The sequence below is a fragment of the Rissa tridactyla genome, chromosome 12 (genome assembly GCF_028500815.1).
Source record: "Rissa tridactyla isolate bRisTri1 chromosome 12, bRisTri1.patW.cur.20221130, whole genome shotgun sequence".
Taxonomy (NCBI): Eukaryota; Metazoa; Chordata; class Aves; order Charadriiformes; family Laridae; genus Rissa; species Rissa tridactyla.
In genome coordinates, this window is record NC_071477.1 from 11689657 (window position 1) to 11706984 (window position 17328).

Genomic DNA, 17328 nt, shown 5'->3' on the forward strand with positions numbered 1-17328 from the left:
TGACTTGGTGGCTTTAAGGAAAGCAGCATAAGCCCAGCATTGGGTTAAGAGCAGGAGCTAGAGGATGGGGGTTTAGAGAAGAAGAGGGGGCAGGCAGACAAAGACGATGTGATTTACACTCAAACACAGTGCTCACGGGAGGAGAAGTGGATGCCAGACCGGGGGAAGGAGCCCAGCAATGCTCCTGCCTGTCTTACTTTATATAATTACAACTACGAGGTCGCAGAGCACTTCAGCAGGATAAACCCAACCGCATTTGTAAAAGGACACTGAGCCTGGATCCCTCTTCCATGCACAGCAGACAAGAGGCAGCTTGGATTAAGGCGCTATTTATTAATTATTGCTACTTGTGAAGAACACTCAAAACCCCAGCAGCGTCCATCCACCTTAACGAGTTGTTAAGCCACAGGACAGCTTCACTCCATCAGCTACCAAACTACAGGTAGCCAGAGTGTCTGGGAACACTGCTCATACTGGAGGTAACAATAGCTATGTTAGAGGCTCATCAATAAATAAGACAGTGACCCACTACCACCTTTAAGAACGAGCCAGGTTTTAAAGGTGTTAAGAACATTAAGAAGAGACCCAGCTTACAGGAATTTCAGTGTAGTAAATAGAGTTTTTGTGGAGTCAGAGCTCCCTCTTACCCCCCCCTTTGACCCCCTGAGAAGTGGTGTTTCTAGTGCAGAATATGACCCGTATTAGAAGTGCAAAATGCCTGAGCAGCAAACAGGGAGGAGGAGATGCATCAGGAGCATCCAGTCCTGGCAGAGGCGGCCCAGGAGAGCCCTGGGTCAGGTCTCCACAAGGTAATAGTGTCAGGAGAAGACATTCAAGTCAACAACAGGCAGGGGAGATCTCCAGTAGGCAAAGTGGCTGTACTCGGGACATGCCAGAGCCATGCTCCCGCTCTGTCCCAAGGGAGGGAAGATCAGCTCCACCAGCTCTGACAGCCGCTCGTACCTATGGGGGAAGAAAGAAGTTGCATTGACTTGTTTTTTTTTTTTTTTTGCTTTTCTACCCCATAAATGCTTCTCTGGGTTAAAGCCAGGTTAACCCAGAGGTGGCAAGGAACAGGCAGATCACTCACGTTGACTTGTGGTTCTTTGTGAGCTCCTGGATCAGCTCTCCCTTAGGGTTGACCGTGAATATGCGGCTCTCGGGCAGCCCCACTTGCTTATAGGCATAGACGTCCTAACCAAGGAAGGCCAGCAAGGTGTGAGAGCTGCAGGAAGGCATCACCACCACCCCAGCCTGAGCCCTCCCTCCTCCCCAGGAGGCCCGCTCACATTGGCTCTGTTCCCAAAGGCTGCGTAGAAGGGCAGCTTTGCGGCAAACAGTTTTTGGATGTCCATCAAGCAGGCGATCTTGAACACCTCTGGCTTCTTCTCAATCACCTCCCTGCAGCACAAGACACACGCACAGAGCAGAAGTCAGTGGCAGCAGCCGGCCAGGACTACCTTCAAAGTGATTTGAAGGGCAAAAGCGATTTTTGTGCATTGTCAGAGCTTCACCACGAAGTTCTCCTGCTGCCTCTCATGAAAAGCATCCTGCACCAAGGAGGCCAGAACCTGTTTAAGGCTGAGACATCCCTCAGCATCAAGCTGGGGAGGGGGGGTGCCGTCCCCAGGGACACAGGGGGTGCAGGGCTGGGGAGGAGGAGAGGACACAGTACCTGTGGAAGGCAGAGAAGAGGCTGCTGGGGGCGAGCAGGATGGGGCCCTTGGGGAGGGCACAGCCTTGCTCGTTGACCCATTTGAGGTAGCCTTTGGTGATATGCGCCATGCCAATCGCTCTGGCTGAGCAGTAGAGGAACTTGTAGCCATTCCTAGAGCAAGCAGAGGGAACCCCTCTGAGCTGTGCCCTGGACAAGGTGTCCTCCCACTCCCACTCCGAGGAGGAGGAAAAAGGAGGCTGAATACTTGGCTGAAGTTCACACCTTCAGCAAGCAAGACAGCTTCATAACCAACGCGACCCACTTGCCCGGAGAAGACCCAGGCTAAAACACATCCCCATCCACCCCACTGCTAGGGACCAGTGCTGGAGGGGGACCCCGTACCACCCTCCAGGCCCTTCCCAACATCCGCACACCCGTCCCAGCAAAGCACTCCTTGCTCCTGGGTACCCACGCACCCGATGGGATCCTCAGCCTTTGTCACACCCTTGCAGGCTGCATGTGGCTGGCCACAGCCCCTGCAGACCCCCAGGCAGCCAGCAGGGCTGGGTGGCCAACTCGAGTGGGGGGGGTCAGGTGCTTTTGCGGGGTCCGAGGCGGCAGGAGGCAGCCGAAGTGCCGCCGACGGCGGCCCCAGTCCCGCGGCCACCCGGGGAACGGGAGCCCCGTGTGCGTGTCGTCCCCCTCCCGCGGCCGGGACGAGCCATCCGCGGGCCCACAGTGCCTCTTAGTGGCCACAGGTGCCAGGGACGGAGCTGAAGGCCGGGCTCCGCCGGGTGCGGGGACAGCACGGCTCCGCGGGGCGCGTCGGCCCCCCGGGGGTACGGGGAGCGGTAGCCGGGCACCCAGAGAGGCAACCGGCACCGGTCCACGGGGCTGTGAGCGCGGGGTGGACCCCCCCCCCACTGCTGCACAGCCACCCAAAGGCATTCAGCTGTGCCCTCAGCCCCTCGAGTGTGATCTGGTGTGATCCCATCTGCTTCAGTGCCCAGATGCATCTCCCCAGCAAAGCCTCCACCGACATGCGCTCCTCCAAGGGAAGGCAACGCAAGCATCTGCTCCCAGGGGAGGTCCCTGCTTTCACTCCACATCATCATCTAGACAGCACAGCAAGCATCAAACATCACTGATAGGAGAAAGTCAGGCTATTTTGGCCGGCATCAGTAAGGAGCCCTGACTCCAGCCTCCACTCAGCCGCTCCATCATCCTCCCACCTCCCCTTAGCCTCAGTTGATCCGATACCTACATATGGATTTTGTGGAAGAGCTTAGCAATCCCGTGATGAGTCCAGTCTTTCCCCAGATGTGGCAAGATGTGCCCAAGAGCATCCGACCTAGAAGGAAAGGAGACCAGGTTAGGCTGATCCAGCCTGGTGGGTATCCAGAAGATGATGTGGTTTGTGGTCCCTCCTGGCTGCTTACGCAAGCCTTGAAAGGACACTTTCCCCTAACAGAGGGGGGTGGAACAGGAATGTGGGGTGGGAGAAAGTCCCCTTACTTGGTGATGGTGCCATCGATGTCCGAGATCACCACCTTGTCATCCCAATTCCACAGGTAGATGGTGGCCTCACAGCGGCACGTGCCCTGGTACTGAGTTGTTACGCTGAATGCCACCTCATTGGGGCCATCCTGCAGGTTCAGCCTTCCCTGTGACAGAGGGGGAACAAAAGTGGTACACCAACACCAATTCACACCAGTCCAAGGTTTGCCAAAGGCCAGACTGTCCTCTGGCCAGACCAGAGACCCCAAGCCTCTACAGGGTAGCCACCCAGGGCAAAATATTTGGATGCCCTATAAAAACCATGAGGTCAGGAGTGGAGAAATCCCTGTTTAAGGGTTGTCTTACCCCTACACACACAAGCAGGCAGTGAAGGAGGAGTAAAGTACATACGATTTGTTCAGAGGAGAGTCGCAGGGATTTCTTGTAGGTTGGCTGAGATTTCTGTGCAGGGGTATCCACTGCTAACACATCCCCAGGGGGCAGGGGCTCATCGTCACTGGATGACACCAACTCCTCCTGCCTACACAAGGGAGGGAAGAGCATGTTGGCTTTACTCCGCAGACCATGGCTTTACTTGTGAGTACCAGGTGATATCTGGAGGGGACCCAGGACAACCCACCCACCAGGAAACAGCCATGGAGGAGCTTGCCCAGACTGGGGTCAGCCAGAGCCTTAAACAGAGCTTTCTGCCCTCATACATTAGGTAGACTTGGGAATAAGCGGTCATTTGGGAGGAGAAGAGATCGAGAGCACACATAGACTCCTAAAGGCAACCTGGGAGGGAGGCACTCACCTCTGCTGAGCAGAGACATGCTGCAGCGTCCCCACGTTGGCTTTCCCTGGCCTCGACTGCTGCTGCAGGCAGAAAGTGGTGTCATTAGCACCTCAGCACCAAGGGCAGGAGCTGCTTTGCTTTGCTGTCCCTTGGGAGCAGCGATACCAGAAAAGAGGTGGCAATGCATCCCCCTGCCTTCACAAGGACCTTGCCCCATAGAAGAGGCACCACAACCTGGTGCTGTGGTGGGGCAGGGAGATCGGCAAGCACATGTGGTGCCTGGGCTGTGGCATGAGGAGCAAAAGGTCCACTTTACTGCATTACCAGTTGTTGGTAATATTGCTTAATGGTGCTCAGACATTAATAGACCTGAGGGGACAGCAACAGCCTTCAGAAGCCAACTTGCCACCAAGTCCTTCTGGGCACTCTCCTACTCAGCCTCAGGCCATCCCCAGGACCCTGCTGCTGTCCTACCCCCACCCCTGCCAGCCACCGGAATGACTCCCATGCCCTGGGGACGCTGTTGTCACAGCCGCCACTGCAAACACCTCCTCTGCTGGGAATTCTCTCCTCCTCCAGGAGAACCACCACCTGCTGCCTTTCTTGGGCATCTTCTCCTTCACCAGTCGGTCGATGGTGCTCTGTAAACATGGCAGAAGATGGGATGAAGTCAGTCCTCATCCCAGAGAGGCTCAGCTGCCTACAGGCTAAGGAGACCCTTGTCCAGGCAGGGTTTCCTCTGCAAAATTACGCACAGGATAACACGTGTGACACCTGCCACACCGTGAGCTGAGATAATTTTGGGGTGAAGGGTAAAACGACTTATTCCCTTCGTGCAGCTTGAAAAAAAAAAAAAAAACACAAATCAAAACTGGATACCTTATTCCATACAATCCCAACCCAGGTTTAGAGAGCCCTGGAGCAGGCTCATGCAATTCCAAATTCTCCAGACTGTCAGGGTCCCTGGCTGTGGCCAGCCTTGCACAGATACAACCATCAGAATAGGAGATTTTTGACAAGGAAATCTCTGGTCTCCAGGCATCAGTGGTACACAGGTACCTAAAGGCCACCCTGAGGTACCTTCTATGGGAAAGGACAGACCTCAGGGTTTGTGAGCTGGAGCAATGTTCAGGTGTGCCCCAAACTGCCAGCAAAGTCCCAGCTTGGCATCTTTCATCCCCACTGCACTCTTCGAGCCCTGCTGAGAGACACAGCCAGTAAACCTCTTGTGCCACTGACCTCAGGAATGTTCTTCTGGAAAGCCTGCAGGGACAGGATCATGGGAGCTGCCACTGCCCAGTTGTAATACCTGGAAGAAGCAAGAGGGATGGAAACGTCACCACCCCTGGAGCAAGGACTGCCTCCAGATCACCATGCTGCAGCGTGGCCAGGAAGTCCCCGCCCACAACTAGTGCAACATAACCATTGTCTGGGTTGGAGTCATACTCCTACAGGAGTGTTTCCGTAGGGACAAAGAGGCCACACTGATCGCCGTGGGATGAAACAGCAGGAAGAGCAGGCCACTCACTTCTTGTTGATCAGTATCACCAGGTTCGGGTCATCGATGAGTCCTGGATTCTCAGCAAACTGCTGGTAGGAGACCATGTGCTCCATGAACTTCTCTGGTGGGACAGAGGCTGTGTCATGCCATTGGTGTATATAATGGCTTACAGGACAGCAGATTCCCCCTCTTCTCCCACCTACCATAGGAGATCTGCCTGCTGCCCCCCAGGCCTCCGCACAGCGACAGGGCAATTGTAGGCATCAAGTCAGGCATGGACTCCGCGGGTCTGTCGGCAGGCAAGTCAGAGGGCAGCTGGACACGCAGAGGATTGCTGGGGTCTGCCATAGGCTTTGAACTCAGCTCTGTGTCACTACCAGCAAGAGAAGAAACAGCGGCACCATCAGGCAATAGCTTTAGACATACCTCCACCCTTTGCTGTAAGGGAATTGCTCAAGAAGGTCTGAGCTTAGCCAGCTGGGGCAACCCATACCTCCTGGGGAAATAGAGAGCCACCTGCTTCTCATCCAGGTTGGAGAGGTCTTCCAGGTAAACATCACTGGGACCCAAGTGAGGACTTCTTTTGATGGATCCTCAATGCACAGACAGAAGGGAGAGAGCTTAGCTGAATCACCTTTCCAACCATCTCAACTGTTGAGAAAGCTAACAGCATTTCCTCTATCATATTCGTATCTCATATAAAGAGGGCGTCTCTTTTCCGACTTGAAAACCTGCCTTAAATCAACAGCAACAGAAGCACCTCAAGACACCTGCACTAGCATGAGACCACTTGCCAAGAGGACACAAAGGACAGGGGAAAGTCCTGCCATGACAATCTGCAGGTGCCATTTGAAGTTAGCACCACACAAGGTAACAACCTCTTTGTACAACGAGAAATCCCAAGTGTCTCTCTTTAGGGAGACAATTTTTTTCTGAATTCACGCTGGCTGGAAGAATAAGGTTGGTTAGGACAGATAACAATATAGAAGTCCTTAAATACACAGAGCAAAGCATCCCTTGACAGAGCAATTTTCCACCTGACTTGGCATGCTCAGGATGAAGACACAAGCCAGGCCAGGTGCTGCCTTCAACTTAAGGCATGGTCTACACTGCTGAGAAATCTTCTAAGCACGCAAAAGCAGAGACATTCAAGGATGGACTTCTGGAAATGTAAGACAAGAAAGACTTCCGGAGGAGCTGCATGGTCACTGAGAGGAGAAAAACTGAGGAACATGTCTTCAAAGCAGAGAAGCTGGTAGCACACGGAGAAGGCAAAGCAAACATGTCACATCTTGAACACCCAGGGCGGTCATGAGGGAGTTACACTGAATGAACAACCCAGCCCCACATCCAAGTCAGATGCATCTCTGGGCACAAATACTGCTTCCAGCAGCACCAGTCACCCACTTACCTTGTCTCCTCTGGCTTTCCATCTGGGGCTCAGGGCCCTCTGAGCCCACCTGCATGAGGGCAGCAGCTCCCTCAAAGGCCTCCACATCTGGCTGAACCTCTGGCACAACACTCACACCTTCCTCCTGTTTCTCTTGTGGGGCTGAGGAGGCCTCCAACAAGCTCTCTGTCCCCACAGCACTGGGGACGTCCTTCAGCCTGAGGCGGCCATTCCCATCCCACATTGCGAGTGTTGGTTCAACAACAGACACAGCGGAGGAACAAAGCGCACCCTGGTGTCCCGCTGGGCTTGGACTTCCTCCCAGACCTTCACAGGTGGCAACAAGATCGGTTGCCTCATCCACTGGGACTGGTGTCACAGAGACAGGAGCTGCTGCAGAAGCAAAGGTCTTTGTGGACTTGGCTGGTTCAACTCGTTCTGATTTATTCACCTCAAAGAAAGCAGAACAACAGGTTTGAGGATGGGAAGTTGCCCAAAGCATCAGGCAGAAGAGGACAACTCCTCTAAGGCTGCCTGGCCACAGCCTCCTCCACTTTCTGCAGGCCTTTCAGACACCCCCTTCCCACCAACTGCTAGAGAAGAGCAAGAGCAGGGACTCACCTGAGGGAGTCTTCCCCAGGTCCACTGCACATGGGATTCAGCCCCTAGAGCAAAACTCTCCTGTGGTCTGATCTCCAGCTCAGAGTCACTTTTGGGAGAAGATGGATGGCTCAGGGTGGGGCTACAAGAAGAGAAGGGAATGTTGGACCTCATCTACCCTACAGCCCCATGCTTTCCTATCACTGCAAGGACATTTAGGGCCAAGAACCCTGTAAGGCTGGTTTCCCATAGAGTCAGTTCTGCCCTATAAGATCATTTACAAATGAGCAAGACCTACGGGGAGCTGAGGCCCAGGGAAGCAAAGCGCTGTGCCACCAACTGTCCAGAAGCAGCTCAGCAGCAGAGGCGGGAGAGCCCAGTGCATGCAGGTTTCTTGCATCTGTGACCGTGGCCAGAATTGTCCCTCATTGGCTCCAAGCTTTCCTCCAGCCACACCATATCAGGCCAGGAAAGCCCTCCTCTCCTGACACCCCAAAATCCCTTTTCCTTACCACCTTCCCAGCCACAAGGCACATCCCCTGCTCTCACCAAAGCCAAGCAGATCGCCTTGGCTCTGCTCATTACCTGTCCATGGAGGTCAGCTCTCCATCAGAATAAGGGTGCATCTCTGGGGATTGCAGTGACCTGGTTTCTTCTTCAGGGAGATCAGCAAAGGAGAAATACACCGAATCACTGCAAAAGAGGAAAGAGGTCTGTTATGTTACACTCAGGCACCAGCCTCCTTGCCTGGAAAGCTGGCAATACCCAACCTTCACCATTCCCACTGGCTTTCTACCCCGCAGGAGGCTGGGCTCCAACTCAAAACACTATCCGCACGTTTCAGTACTGTTGGGCATCACCAAGCGAACCTACAGGCTTTACCCACCACATCATGCAACCCACCTGGATGCGTTCCTGTTCAACCTGATCTAGGTGAACATGTTTTGGCAGGGGGCTTGGACTAGGCAATCTCCAAAGGTCCCTTCCAACCCCTACAATTCTGTGATCACCTGGCCCAGACCCAGCCACTCACTTGGGGGCTGGCAGCTTGCATGGCTCCTCCATGGACATCTCGCTTTTGGTCTCCTTGCAGCCTTCTAACTCCGAGTCCAACACCTCCTTCCGCTTGGGCTTCCTTCTACGTCGCCTCCTCTTGCGCAGAGTCACTTCAGCACCGGAGGTCTCCTGCCCATGAGAGGGCTGAGCGGCATCCTCCAGGCTCTCCTCCCTGGGGATGGGAGACGTGCAGAGGCGGGAGGGAATGCTGCCCTGCAAGAGGGATGGAAAAGCCCATCAGCTCCAGTACCCTCTTTTCCAGCCTGGCAACTCATGCCTCTCGTCTATGCAACATACGCCACTGTCACAACCAACACCACCAAGCCCTCTTCTTGGGGATGGTTTTGTTGCTAGACCCAAAAAGGAAAGGCTTTGTACATGCAATATGCGAGTAAAAAAATAAATAAAAACAACAGAAAAAACCCCAGGGTTATCCAGCCACTAGCTAAAGGCATCTTTAACACAGGCAAGGAGAGGCAGGCAGGAGATGGCACCATGAGACCAGAATTACAAAGGCTGCAAATGGGATTCTGCTCCAGAGCCGTCTCCTTGCTCTCAAACCCAGCCCAAGCTAGCAGCAACCACAAGTCAGCCTGGGAGAGAGCTGCTGAGATTTCTGAAAGCCACAACTAGTCTCATCCCGCTTCCCAGTAGAGCGGGCAGCCTGCCACAGCATCTGGCTTGCTCTCATCCCTGTCACAAGATCCCTCAAGAGGCCAAGTTCCAAGATATCTGCCTGGCTGGCCAGCAGCCATGCCCATTGATGGAGGACGGTTTGAGATGCAGATATTTTGTCTAATGCTCCCTCAGGGTGCTCCAGTGCTCAGATCCTCCACACGGGTTGCAAGGTCCTTCAAGTAGGAACCTTTCCAGACACATAGAACTTCACAGGGCATAACAGAGTCACCCTGGGGAAGAAGAGCGGTCCAAACCTGGTCCTTCCACCTCAAGCCTGGACTTCCAGGTGGTCACAGGAAGACACAGACCAGCAGCACCTCTTCATGACCAACCTCGTTTTCCTCCGACTCCTGAACGAAGAAGGCCTCTCCATTGTCGCCCAGCTTCATGTGCAGGTCCACAGGCTCCCCATTAATTTCAATGTCAACCTGTCAAGAGGCAGAAGAAGCCTGTCCATCTGAACCCACCCACCCATCAGTGTACAGGAAAGCACTTCCCCAGGGAAGGGACAAATTGGGATAGCTCACAGGGCTGACAAACACCCAGCGTTTGAGGCAAGGGACTTCCCAATTACTTCCCAATTTTCCTGGGAAACACAGTCCTCCCTGGAAGAGGAAGGGTTCCATTTGGGGGCATCCCCTCCAAAAATTGGCAAGCATCCCTTTCAGCAGGGCTCCCATTCTCTTCAAACAAAGTTCTCGCATAACCTGTAGGTTATGGAAGATCCTAGGTCTGGAGACCCCAGAGAGGAAGCATAGTCCCAGGGCAGGCACCACTTACCACCTTCTCCTTGGAGCGCAGCACCCCCAGCTTCCCAAAGCGCACGTGAAATGGAGAGCACTGGAAGGAATTATCGGGCTGCCTCACCACGACCACATCGATGCAGCCCGTCAGGGTGGCAGGGTTCAGACCCCGGTACAGCTCCTTCACCGTGACAAAGACGGTCTCAGCCAGCTGCCCCACATAGTTCATTGTTTGAGACTGCAAGTGAGAGACAGGAATAGGCTCAGGTGGGGAAAAAGGGCTCCAGCAGCTAAATGCAATGTGACCTTACTCCAGGAGAGTAATTTCACAGCTGCGAACTGTGAAATGACCTGTCCCCCTCATTACGGGGACAGGTCAGCCTCTAGGGAAACTGAGGCAAACACATGAAGGGCCTTGATGGACATCAGCCAGGGCATCTGCAAGCACCAGCAGACAGGACAGAAGCCAGAACGCTAGTTGTTGTGTCCAGCTTCGAGGAGGCACCTTTGCCATTGGGGTGCACCATCACATTTGCCTCATGGGAGGGCAGATACTACCTCAACAGCAACATTTTGCAATCAAGCTGTCAACATCCCGTTCAAACAAGAATCTGCTTGGCAGGAGACCTCCTGCCCTGCGCCGTCCTCAAAAAAAAAACCACCCCACTACCCAGGGCAGAACTCTGAGGACCTGCTGCATACACCACATGCTCACTTTGAACAAAGCCCAAACCTAATATTTCCCACTCGGAGGGGAAGGCATCCCACCTTGGCATTGCTGAATCGGCCATACACGGCCCTTGTTAAAGCCAGAACTCCCTGGTCTCCATGCTTTGGCCCCTGCCACCATCATCCACCTTCCCAGGGAATGCCAGCGAAGGGGCCATGCCGCCCGGCGGCCACCCGCACAGCTCTGCCATGCCGTTTTCACAAGGCACTGCTGCATTCCGAGGTTGCACAGCTCCTGGTTTTCATTAGCAAGAACAGGCAGAAGGAAATCCTCGCCTGCTTCCTGCTCATCCCCTCCCTCGCTCGCTCACGGCCTCCAGCTGCTCGCTCCCCGACTGGAGACAATTCCCCTCCACCGTGCTGGAGGAGAGGCATGGCTACAAAGACAGAGATTGGCATGGTCCACGCTGGAGCTCACAGCGCAGCCATGCCTCCAGCCACACACTCCAAATGGCTCTCTCGTGCAGCTCCCCCTTCCTGCAGGCCACCACCGGCAGCAGCCTCCTGGTCAACACATTGAAGTCCCTGGAGCATTTTCTTGTAGATCTATATCTGGGTGCTGCATGTTGGTCCCAGCCCCAGGGCCAAAGGACCCCCTTGCTCCATTTGCTCAGCACTTGGCATCAGCAGGACAAGCAGCATCAGCAGGATGACGGTCATCGTGTCAGCACATCACAGCAGAGGCTGAGCCCAGCTTCCCAAGCTGCCAGCTCTGCACCCCACCTTGTCCCCAAGGAGAGGATGAGGGCACAGGACGACCACTTCAAAAGGACCATGGATGAACTAAAGGAAACCTCTCGTGCTGGCAGCACGATCAGCCGATGGCATGGCGTCCCTGGAGGCTCTCAGGACAGGCCCTGGTGCACACCCAACCCAGGGGGCGGCCAGGGAGAGTTGGTTCCTTACCCAAAGGGACAAGGGCAAGCAGGTGCCACCCAATGAGCCCTCTGCCCCAGCAAGCACTCGGTCTCTCTGATCCGTTTGGCACAAGATCAGCCCCGTCCTGTTCCCAGACATCCCTCCGGGAAGGTGGGTTGCGTAGGGAGACACGGTCCCCACTCCATGTCCCGTCCCCCTCACCTCTCCCTGACAGACTGGAATAAGCCCAAAGCCCAGATCCCCCCCGGGGGAGGGGGATGGCAGGGAAGCACTAGCCAGCTCCCGAAGTTTCGGTGCCTCCATCAGCTCTGCTGTGAGCAGGGCTGGTGTCACGGGGCCACCCGCTATCCTGCTGAGCCCAGCTTTCCTGGGCATCGCTGCCGGTGCGGGCAGCCCTCCAGCTGCCTTCTGCACTGCAGGGCCTGGCAGCAAACGGGAGAGAGCTCCACGCTGCAGAGGGAGAGGGGTTTCAGAGAGAAGGAACAATCCAGCTGGCCCCAATGCTTCTGGCTGGGGTATACATTGAGACAGACCTGCAAAGCTCATAGGCAAAATCCCAGGCAGATAAACCTGTGCATCCCATGGGGTCTGGGGCGGGGGCTTGGAAAGAGCCCCCAGGAACAGCCCCATGCTGAGCAGAGCCTTCACACTGATCACAGGGTGCAAGGGCTTAACACAGCCCTGCAGCCACCCAGCGAAACATGCTGCTGAGAGCCTCATGCCAGGGTGATGTCCCCTCTGCAGAGCCAGCGTCCCCTGGGGGACTTCATGCACCGCTGCCCCCTCCCCAGGCATCTATCTGCCTATGGGCTGCAGGGGACCCGCTCAGCCCCAGAGCTCAGAGCAGCAGGAAAAGGACGGATCTGGTACAGTTTCAGTGAGTTCAACTCCCTGTGGGCTTCACCCAGTAAAGCTGGAGACAGGCAAGGAAGAGAGGAAAAGGGCTGGGACTTGTAGCAGCTCTCAGCCCCACCATGGATGGAGCAGGTCCATTAGGAAGACAAAGAATAACTTACACTCTGGAGATAGATTGATAGGCGGGCAGAACAAGAGGAAGTGTTTTCAAGCCACCCCAAGGACACCAGGACACCTTCAATAAATAAACCCTACAGAGGAATGGGGCACCCCCACCCCTCAGCCCCAGAAATAGCAGGACCACAGCCCTTTGCCATACAGCTCTTGCGGATGGCAAATGAGGCAATGCTCCCCTAGGGAGGCAACACAGCCCACATCCATCTCTCCAGCTAAAAAGCCTCACAAAATAAAGCAGATATTTTGCTAACACCAGCCTGCTCCACTCTTAAGTGGCAGCAAGCTGGGCCACCCCACAAGCAGCACACCCTTCCCACCCCGCACATCCATGTTCCCCATCCATCCCATGCTGCAACCTGTCCAGGACCTTCCCCATTACCTGAGCAGCTGCTGGACCTCAGGACCTCCTCAACTCTGGGGCAACCAGCCCAGAAATCCCAGGAGCTCCTAGAGCTGCTCTCTACCAGCAGCAATGCTCACTCACCTTCAGCTCCTCCTCTCCCTGCTGCTTCCTTCCTCTCACCTGAGCAAGGGGAGGGCCCCGTCTCCCAAACAGCACCCACACCTCTCCTGATGAGCCTATGAGGGCTCCTGGGAGGCTGGAGGGCGGATCTGGGGAGGCTGCTGACACCTGCAGAGAGCAGCTGTGTCCTATTGCCACCAGCTCCCATGTCTCATTGCAATCATCTCGTTTGCTCCAGCAGCTCCAGGCAGAGCTGCAAACTGCCTGGCACTGATGGAGACCATTCCTCCCTCCTTCTCCAACCCACCAAAGCCACCGCAGCCCAACCCACTAGGCTGGAATTTCCAAAGATAGTCCTTCTTTCATTTTCCAGACAAGATCTCCCAGTATTTAACCCCTCAGGACCCCAGGGGAGGCTGAGCCCTCTGGAAAAGGTGCTGGCAGAGGCTGAGCACGCAGCTCTGGCAAAGATCTGCCCTTTAAAACCTGCCTTGCAATGGCTGGAGAGCATCCTCACCCAGCCACAGCCAGGCTGAGGACAGTCCGGAGTGGGAAGTATCTTGCTGGGGAGCCTGTGCCAGATGCTAATTTCTCCCGCAGCCATAGGGCTAGAGGGATTGCTATAGGGTCGTATGGACTAGGACCACGAAGGGTGGGTAGGGTGACGATTGCTGTGTTGCTCACTTAATTACTCCTGGACATAAGATTGGGTGCACCTTGGCCAGGTTGGGACCAGGAGGAATGTGGAAGGTGCTGGTGTGTGGTGCTTGTAGGGAGGAACGAGGCTTCACTAGAACCCAAGCTTTTGGGGGATTTCAAGGGATAATTTTAGCTGCTCCTCAATAACTGCAAACTTTGGAAGGGTGAATTTGGGTGAGTTTATTTCATTGTATAATGTGGGAACTGGGACACTGGGAGCCCTTGCATGAGCCAGCCCATGTCCCTGGGCAACCAGGGGAGGGCAGCATTTTCTACTGGGGCAGCACCAGCTGGGACACAGCTAATGTCACCCACCCTCCTGCGCAATCCTCCAAGGCTGCTGCTGTGCCATACGCAGCAAGGAAGCCTGTCCTGCCTGCTGCACCCACCCTCGGGGCGCCGGGGTGCAGCCCTGGGGGCTCCGCGGAACTGTCACCCCAGGGTTGTGGCTTTCCCTCCCCTTCTCCCAGCCTCCAGCCCTCCCCCTGCACCGCAAAGTCCCAGGTTGCGCATACCCTGCATCTCGACAGCCCTCACCTGCAGTCCCTTATCACCTCTCCGCCTCCATCATTGTGGCTTTCTGCCTTTTGGGGTTTTTAATTTGGGTTGTTGTTTTTTTTTTATTATTTTTTTTCCCTTCCCCCCTGGCCTTAGGAGAGCTTTAGGACCCAAAGAAACACCCAGCATCATTTTACAGAGGCACCACCAGAGCCCACAGTGAAGTCTTAACAAGACATAAAGGGAGGGAGTGGGTGGCCAAGCTCCGGGGACTCCTCTGCCCTGCGCTATCTCCAGTGGGATAAGAAAACAGAGCACGAGTTGAAAGCAGAGCACAAAAAAAAAAGGAAAGGCTTTAAGAAAACTGAAGCTCTTTAGACCTCAATGGGCCTGACAGCAGCGGGAAAGCAAGGCAGGAATAGCCAGGCGGACTCGGGTGAGAAACTGAGGCGGTGGGGTTTTTTTGTGTCCCCTAAAATGTGCATTGGGCTCCCACCAGACTGAGTCCCCAAGGGCAGGGATGTGGCTGGGGTGGGCTCTGCGCTGTGACTGCCTGACCCGCTGTACATGTGATTCCCAGCACCCTCTGTGCTGAGGTTTGGAGTGCTGGGCATGGAGCGGCTGCGACTCCCGGTCTGCACAAGGGATGGTGGCACTCTGGGGACAAAGGCTTTTCTGCTGGTTTTCGCACAGGGCTCTCCCACCCATCACTCGTGGAGCTGACATTGCTCCATGAGAGCAGGGAAGCGGCCAAGCTGGAGGGTGGCTGCTTAGGACCACTTTATTTCCCAACAAGGGTCCAAACCACCCAGGTTGGTCACAGGTGATGGGTTGATCTGCAGAAATGACACAGCTCATTTCCAGGCAAGCCCCGCTACCTCCCTGTGCCTCAGTTTCCTCAGCTGTGCCATACTGGTAAGTGGGAGGCACAGAGATCCTTCCGGTGCCCATACAGCACCAACCACAGCCTGGACACGAGGTCCCAAACCCAATATGGGAACTTTCCTACAGGCTGTGACAAATCAGCTAAGGAAGGCAGACTGTTTTCCAGCAGCTTAATATTTTTGAGAGCTCTACCCCTCAGTGAAGTTGGACTGAAAGCAGCTATTGTGGGTGGCCAGGCACGGCTGTTGTCTCCGAGGAGGGTGTGCTGGCACCGGGTAGTACCAGCTTGCTGACCCCAGCAGGGCTCGTGGGGAGCCCGGGGTGGGCATGTGCCACCAAACCCCACAGCCCCGTCACCGCGCGCTCATGCCCAGCGTGGAAAGAGCCTGCCGTAACCTCAGTCTAGACACTTTGGGATGCGACATCTCAGGTGCTTTGTCCGTGTCCCTGCATCTTAGGCTGGTGCTTGGTGATGCCAGCCAGGGCAACCTGCAAACCCTGGGGCTGTAACACGATAGCAAGGACAAATCTGGGCTGCAGATGCCAGGTACCTGCTAAAAAATGCCAGAGGACTTTCCAGCAGAGGACACCATTTCTTCCTTGGCCAGCTGAATTCATCCTCATGTGGGCACAGGGAAGGAAGGCAAAGCCAGCACAAGCAGCTCAGCCTTGCTGTGGCTCCCAATTGCCCACCCTCTGGGCACAGGGACGAGCACCTGGCACTCACCTGCAAGGCTCCTCGCTCCGCTGGTTTTCCCCGCTGGCCCTCACACCCAGCTGCTGACACACCGGGCTGTGCTCGTCCCCCAGCTCATCCCCAGCTGTGCCACAGTGGCACTAGGTGGTGGCCGTACCTCCCTCTTTGCCACCCTGCACTCCAGCCCCGGGGCATTTTACTTACCTCTTCTTTCTCCTCCAAAAAGCTGAAAGCACTTTTAATGGCCACAGTAATTTTTTGCAAAGCTATACAATTATTTTTGGTTTCTGGCAGCTGCTTTTCATACCCCCCTCTCACTCCCCTTTCCTCCATCACTCCCTGGGCTTGTAACCCTGAGCACCCCAATTTCTCTCTGCATCCTCCCCCTCAGGAGCTGCTCCAACAGGGAGAGGTTTTTTCCCCCCTTTTGGGAACTCCACAACCCGCAGATGTCTGCAATGAGCTTTTGCAAAACAAGAACAGGGTTTTTTATTAGTCAGCCGAGATGCAGTATTTTCAGCTCCTTGCATTCCAAAAAGCTCACACCCGCGTCCATCTCGGCGGCTTTCGTCCTGCACCCCTGTCACCCCCCACCCACCTCAGACCGCAGCCTTCACCCCGCACAGGGTAGGGGCATGGCCAGCCGTGCTCTGGCCCCCTCACGCTGCCTCGCAGGCTGTGCCGTGCCTCCGCTGGCTGGCAGCCCTGCGACCCACGATCCGAGCATTTCTAGCACCTCTCCAGAAAAACTCCATCCATCCATCCATCCATCCATCCATCCATCCATCCACTCGGCAGTTGGGAGCACCCCAGGCACTCGCTGCCTGGGAGACTCCTAAATTTTCCTCTGTCCCAGAAAAACAAGTCGTGTCTTCAGTCGCAGGGTGGGAGAGGGGACGAGCCGTGTCAAAGACGGGCTTGTTTTTCCCCCTCTTTGTATTTCGACAGCTGCTGCAGACGAGCCAGGCCACAGCCAATTCTTCGGCTGCCTCCAAGGTGGGGGCTGATGGAGATTTTGCCTCCTCCCTTGGTCATCACGTTATTTCTCTGGGATTTTCCCAGCTGCTTAAGCTCATCTTTGAACAGCCTGGCAGCCCCTCGGGACACTTCTCCTTGGACACCACCCCCCCACCCCCTTGCCGCCTGCTTCTTCATGGGCCCGGGGTGAAACATCTGGAGGGAGGATGGATGATCCAGCTGCAAGAGAGAGCTGGGAAGCCAGCCAACCCGCCTGCCTCCATGCTGGCTGAGACCTGACGCAGCTCAGCTCACCAGAGACACTGCAGAGGAGCAAGAAGCTCTCCCAGACAAGAGGGGAACTGAGTTGCCAGAAAGGGTCCCGCTTTTCTGGGCAGACAAGCGAAGCTGGGGCTGGGACCAGAGCAACCCTTCCAGCTGTGGGGCTCAGCTAGTAGCCGGGGACACCAGTACCGTTTGACGGCTGGAAGCCCACCTTGCCAAGCCAGTTACTGCAGCATCCAAATCCTCTTCCCACCCCCGAGCCAGGGAGCTGCCTTCTCCTGCTCCC

General features: G+C 55.4%; 1 protein-coding gene across 1 annotated transcript; it reads right to left on the reverse strand.

Moving 5' to 3' along the window:
• Positions 1 to 146: 146 nt before the first annotated feature.
• On the reverse strand, positions 147 to 13093 carry LPIN3 (lipin 3). Its single transcript, XM_054218363.1, has 20 exons — positions 13082 to 13093; positions 9956 to 10156; positions 9508 to 9603; positions 8475 to 8710; positions 8027 to 8134; positions 7463 to 7583; positions 6863 to 7292; positions 5945 to 6044; positions 5655 to 5824; positions 5479 to 5572; positions 5190 to 5259; positions 4499 to 4591; positions 3969 to 4030; positions 3566 to 3695; positions 3173 to 3321; positions 2922 to 3008; positions 1676 to 1828; positions 1290 to 1401; positions 1091 to 1194; positions 147 to 963 (listed from the first exon to the last, which is right to left on the reverse strand). The coding sequence occupies exons 2-20, from the start codon at positions 10145 to 10147 to the stop codon at positions 819 to 821; spliced, it is 2652 nt and encodes an 883-aa protein (XP_054074338.1). The 5' UTR covers positions 10148 to 10156; positions 13082 to 13093; the 3' UTR covers positions 147 to 818.
• Between the last annotated feature and the right edge of the window lie 4235 nt (positions 13094 to 17328).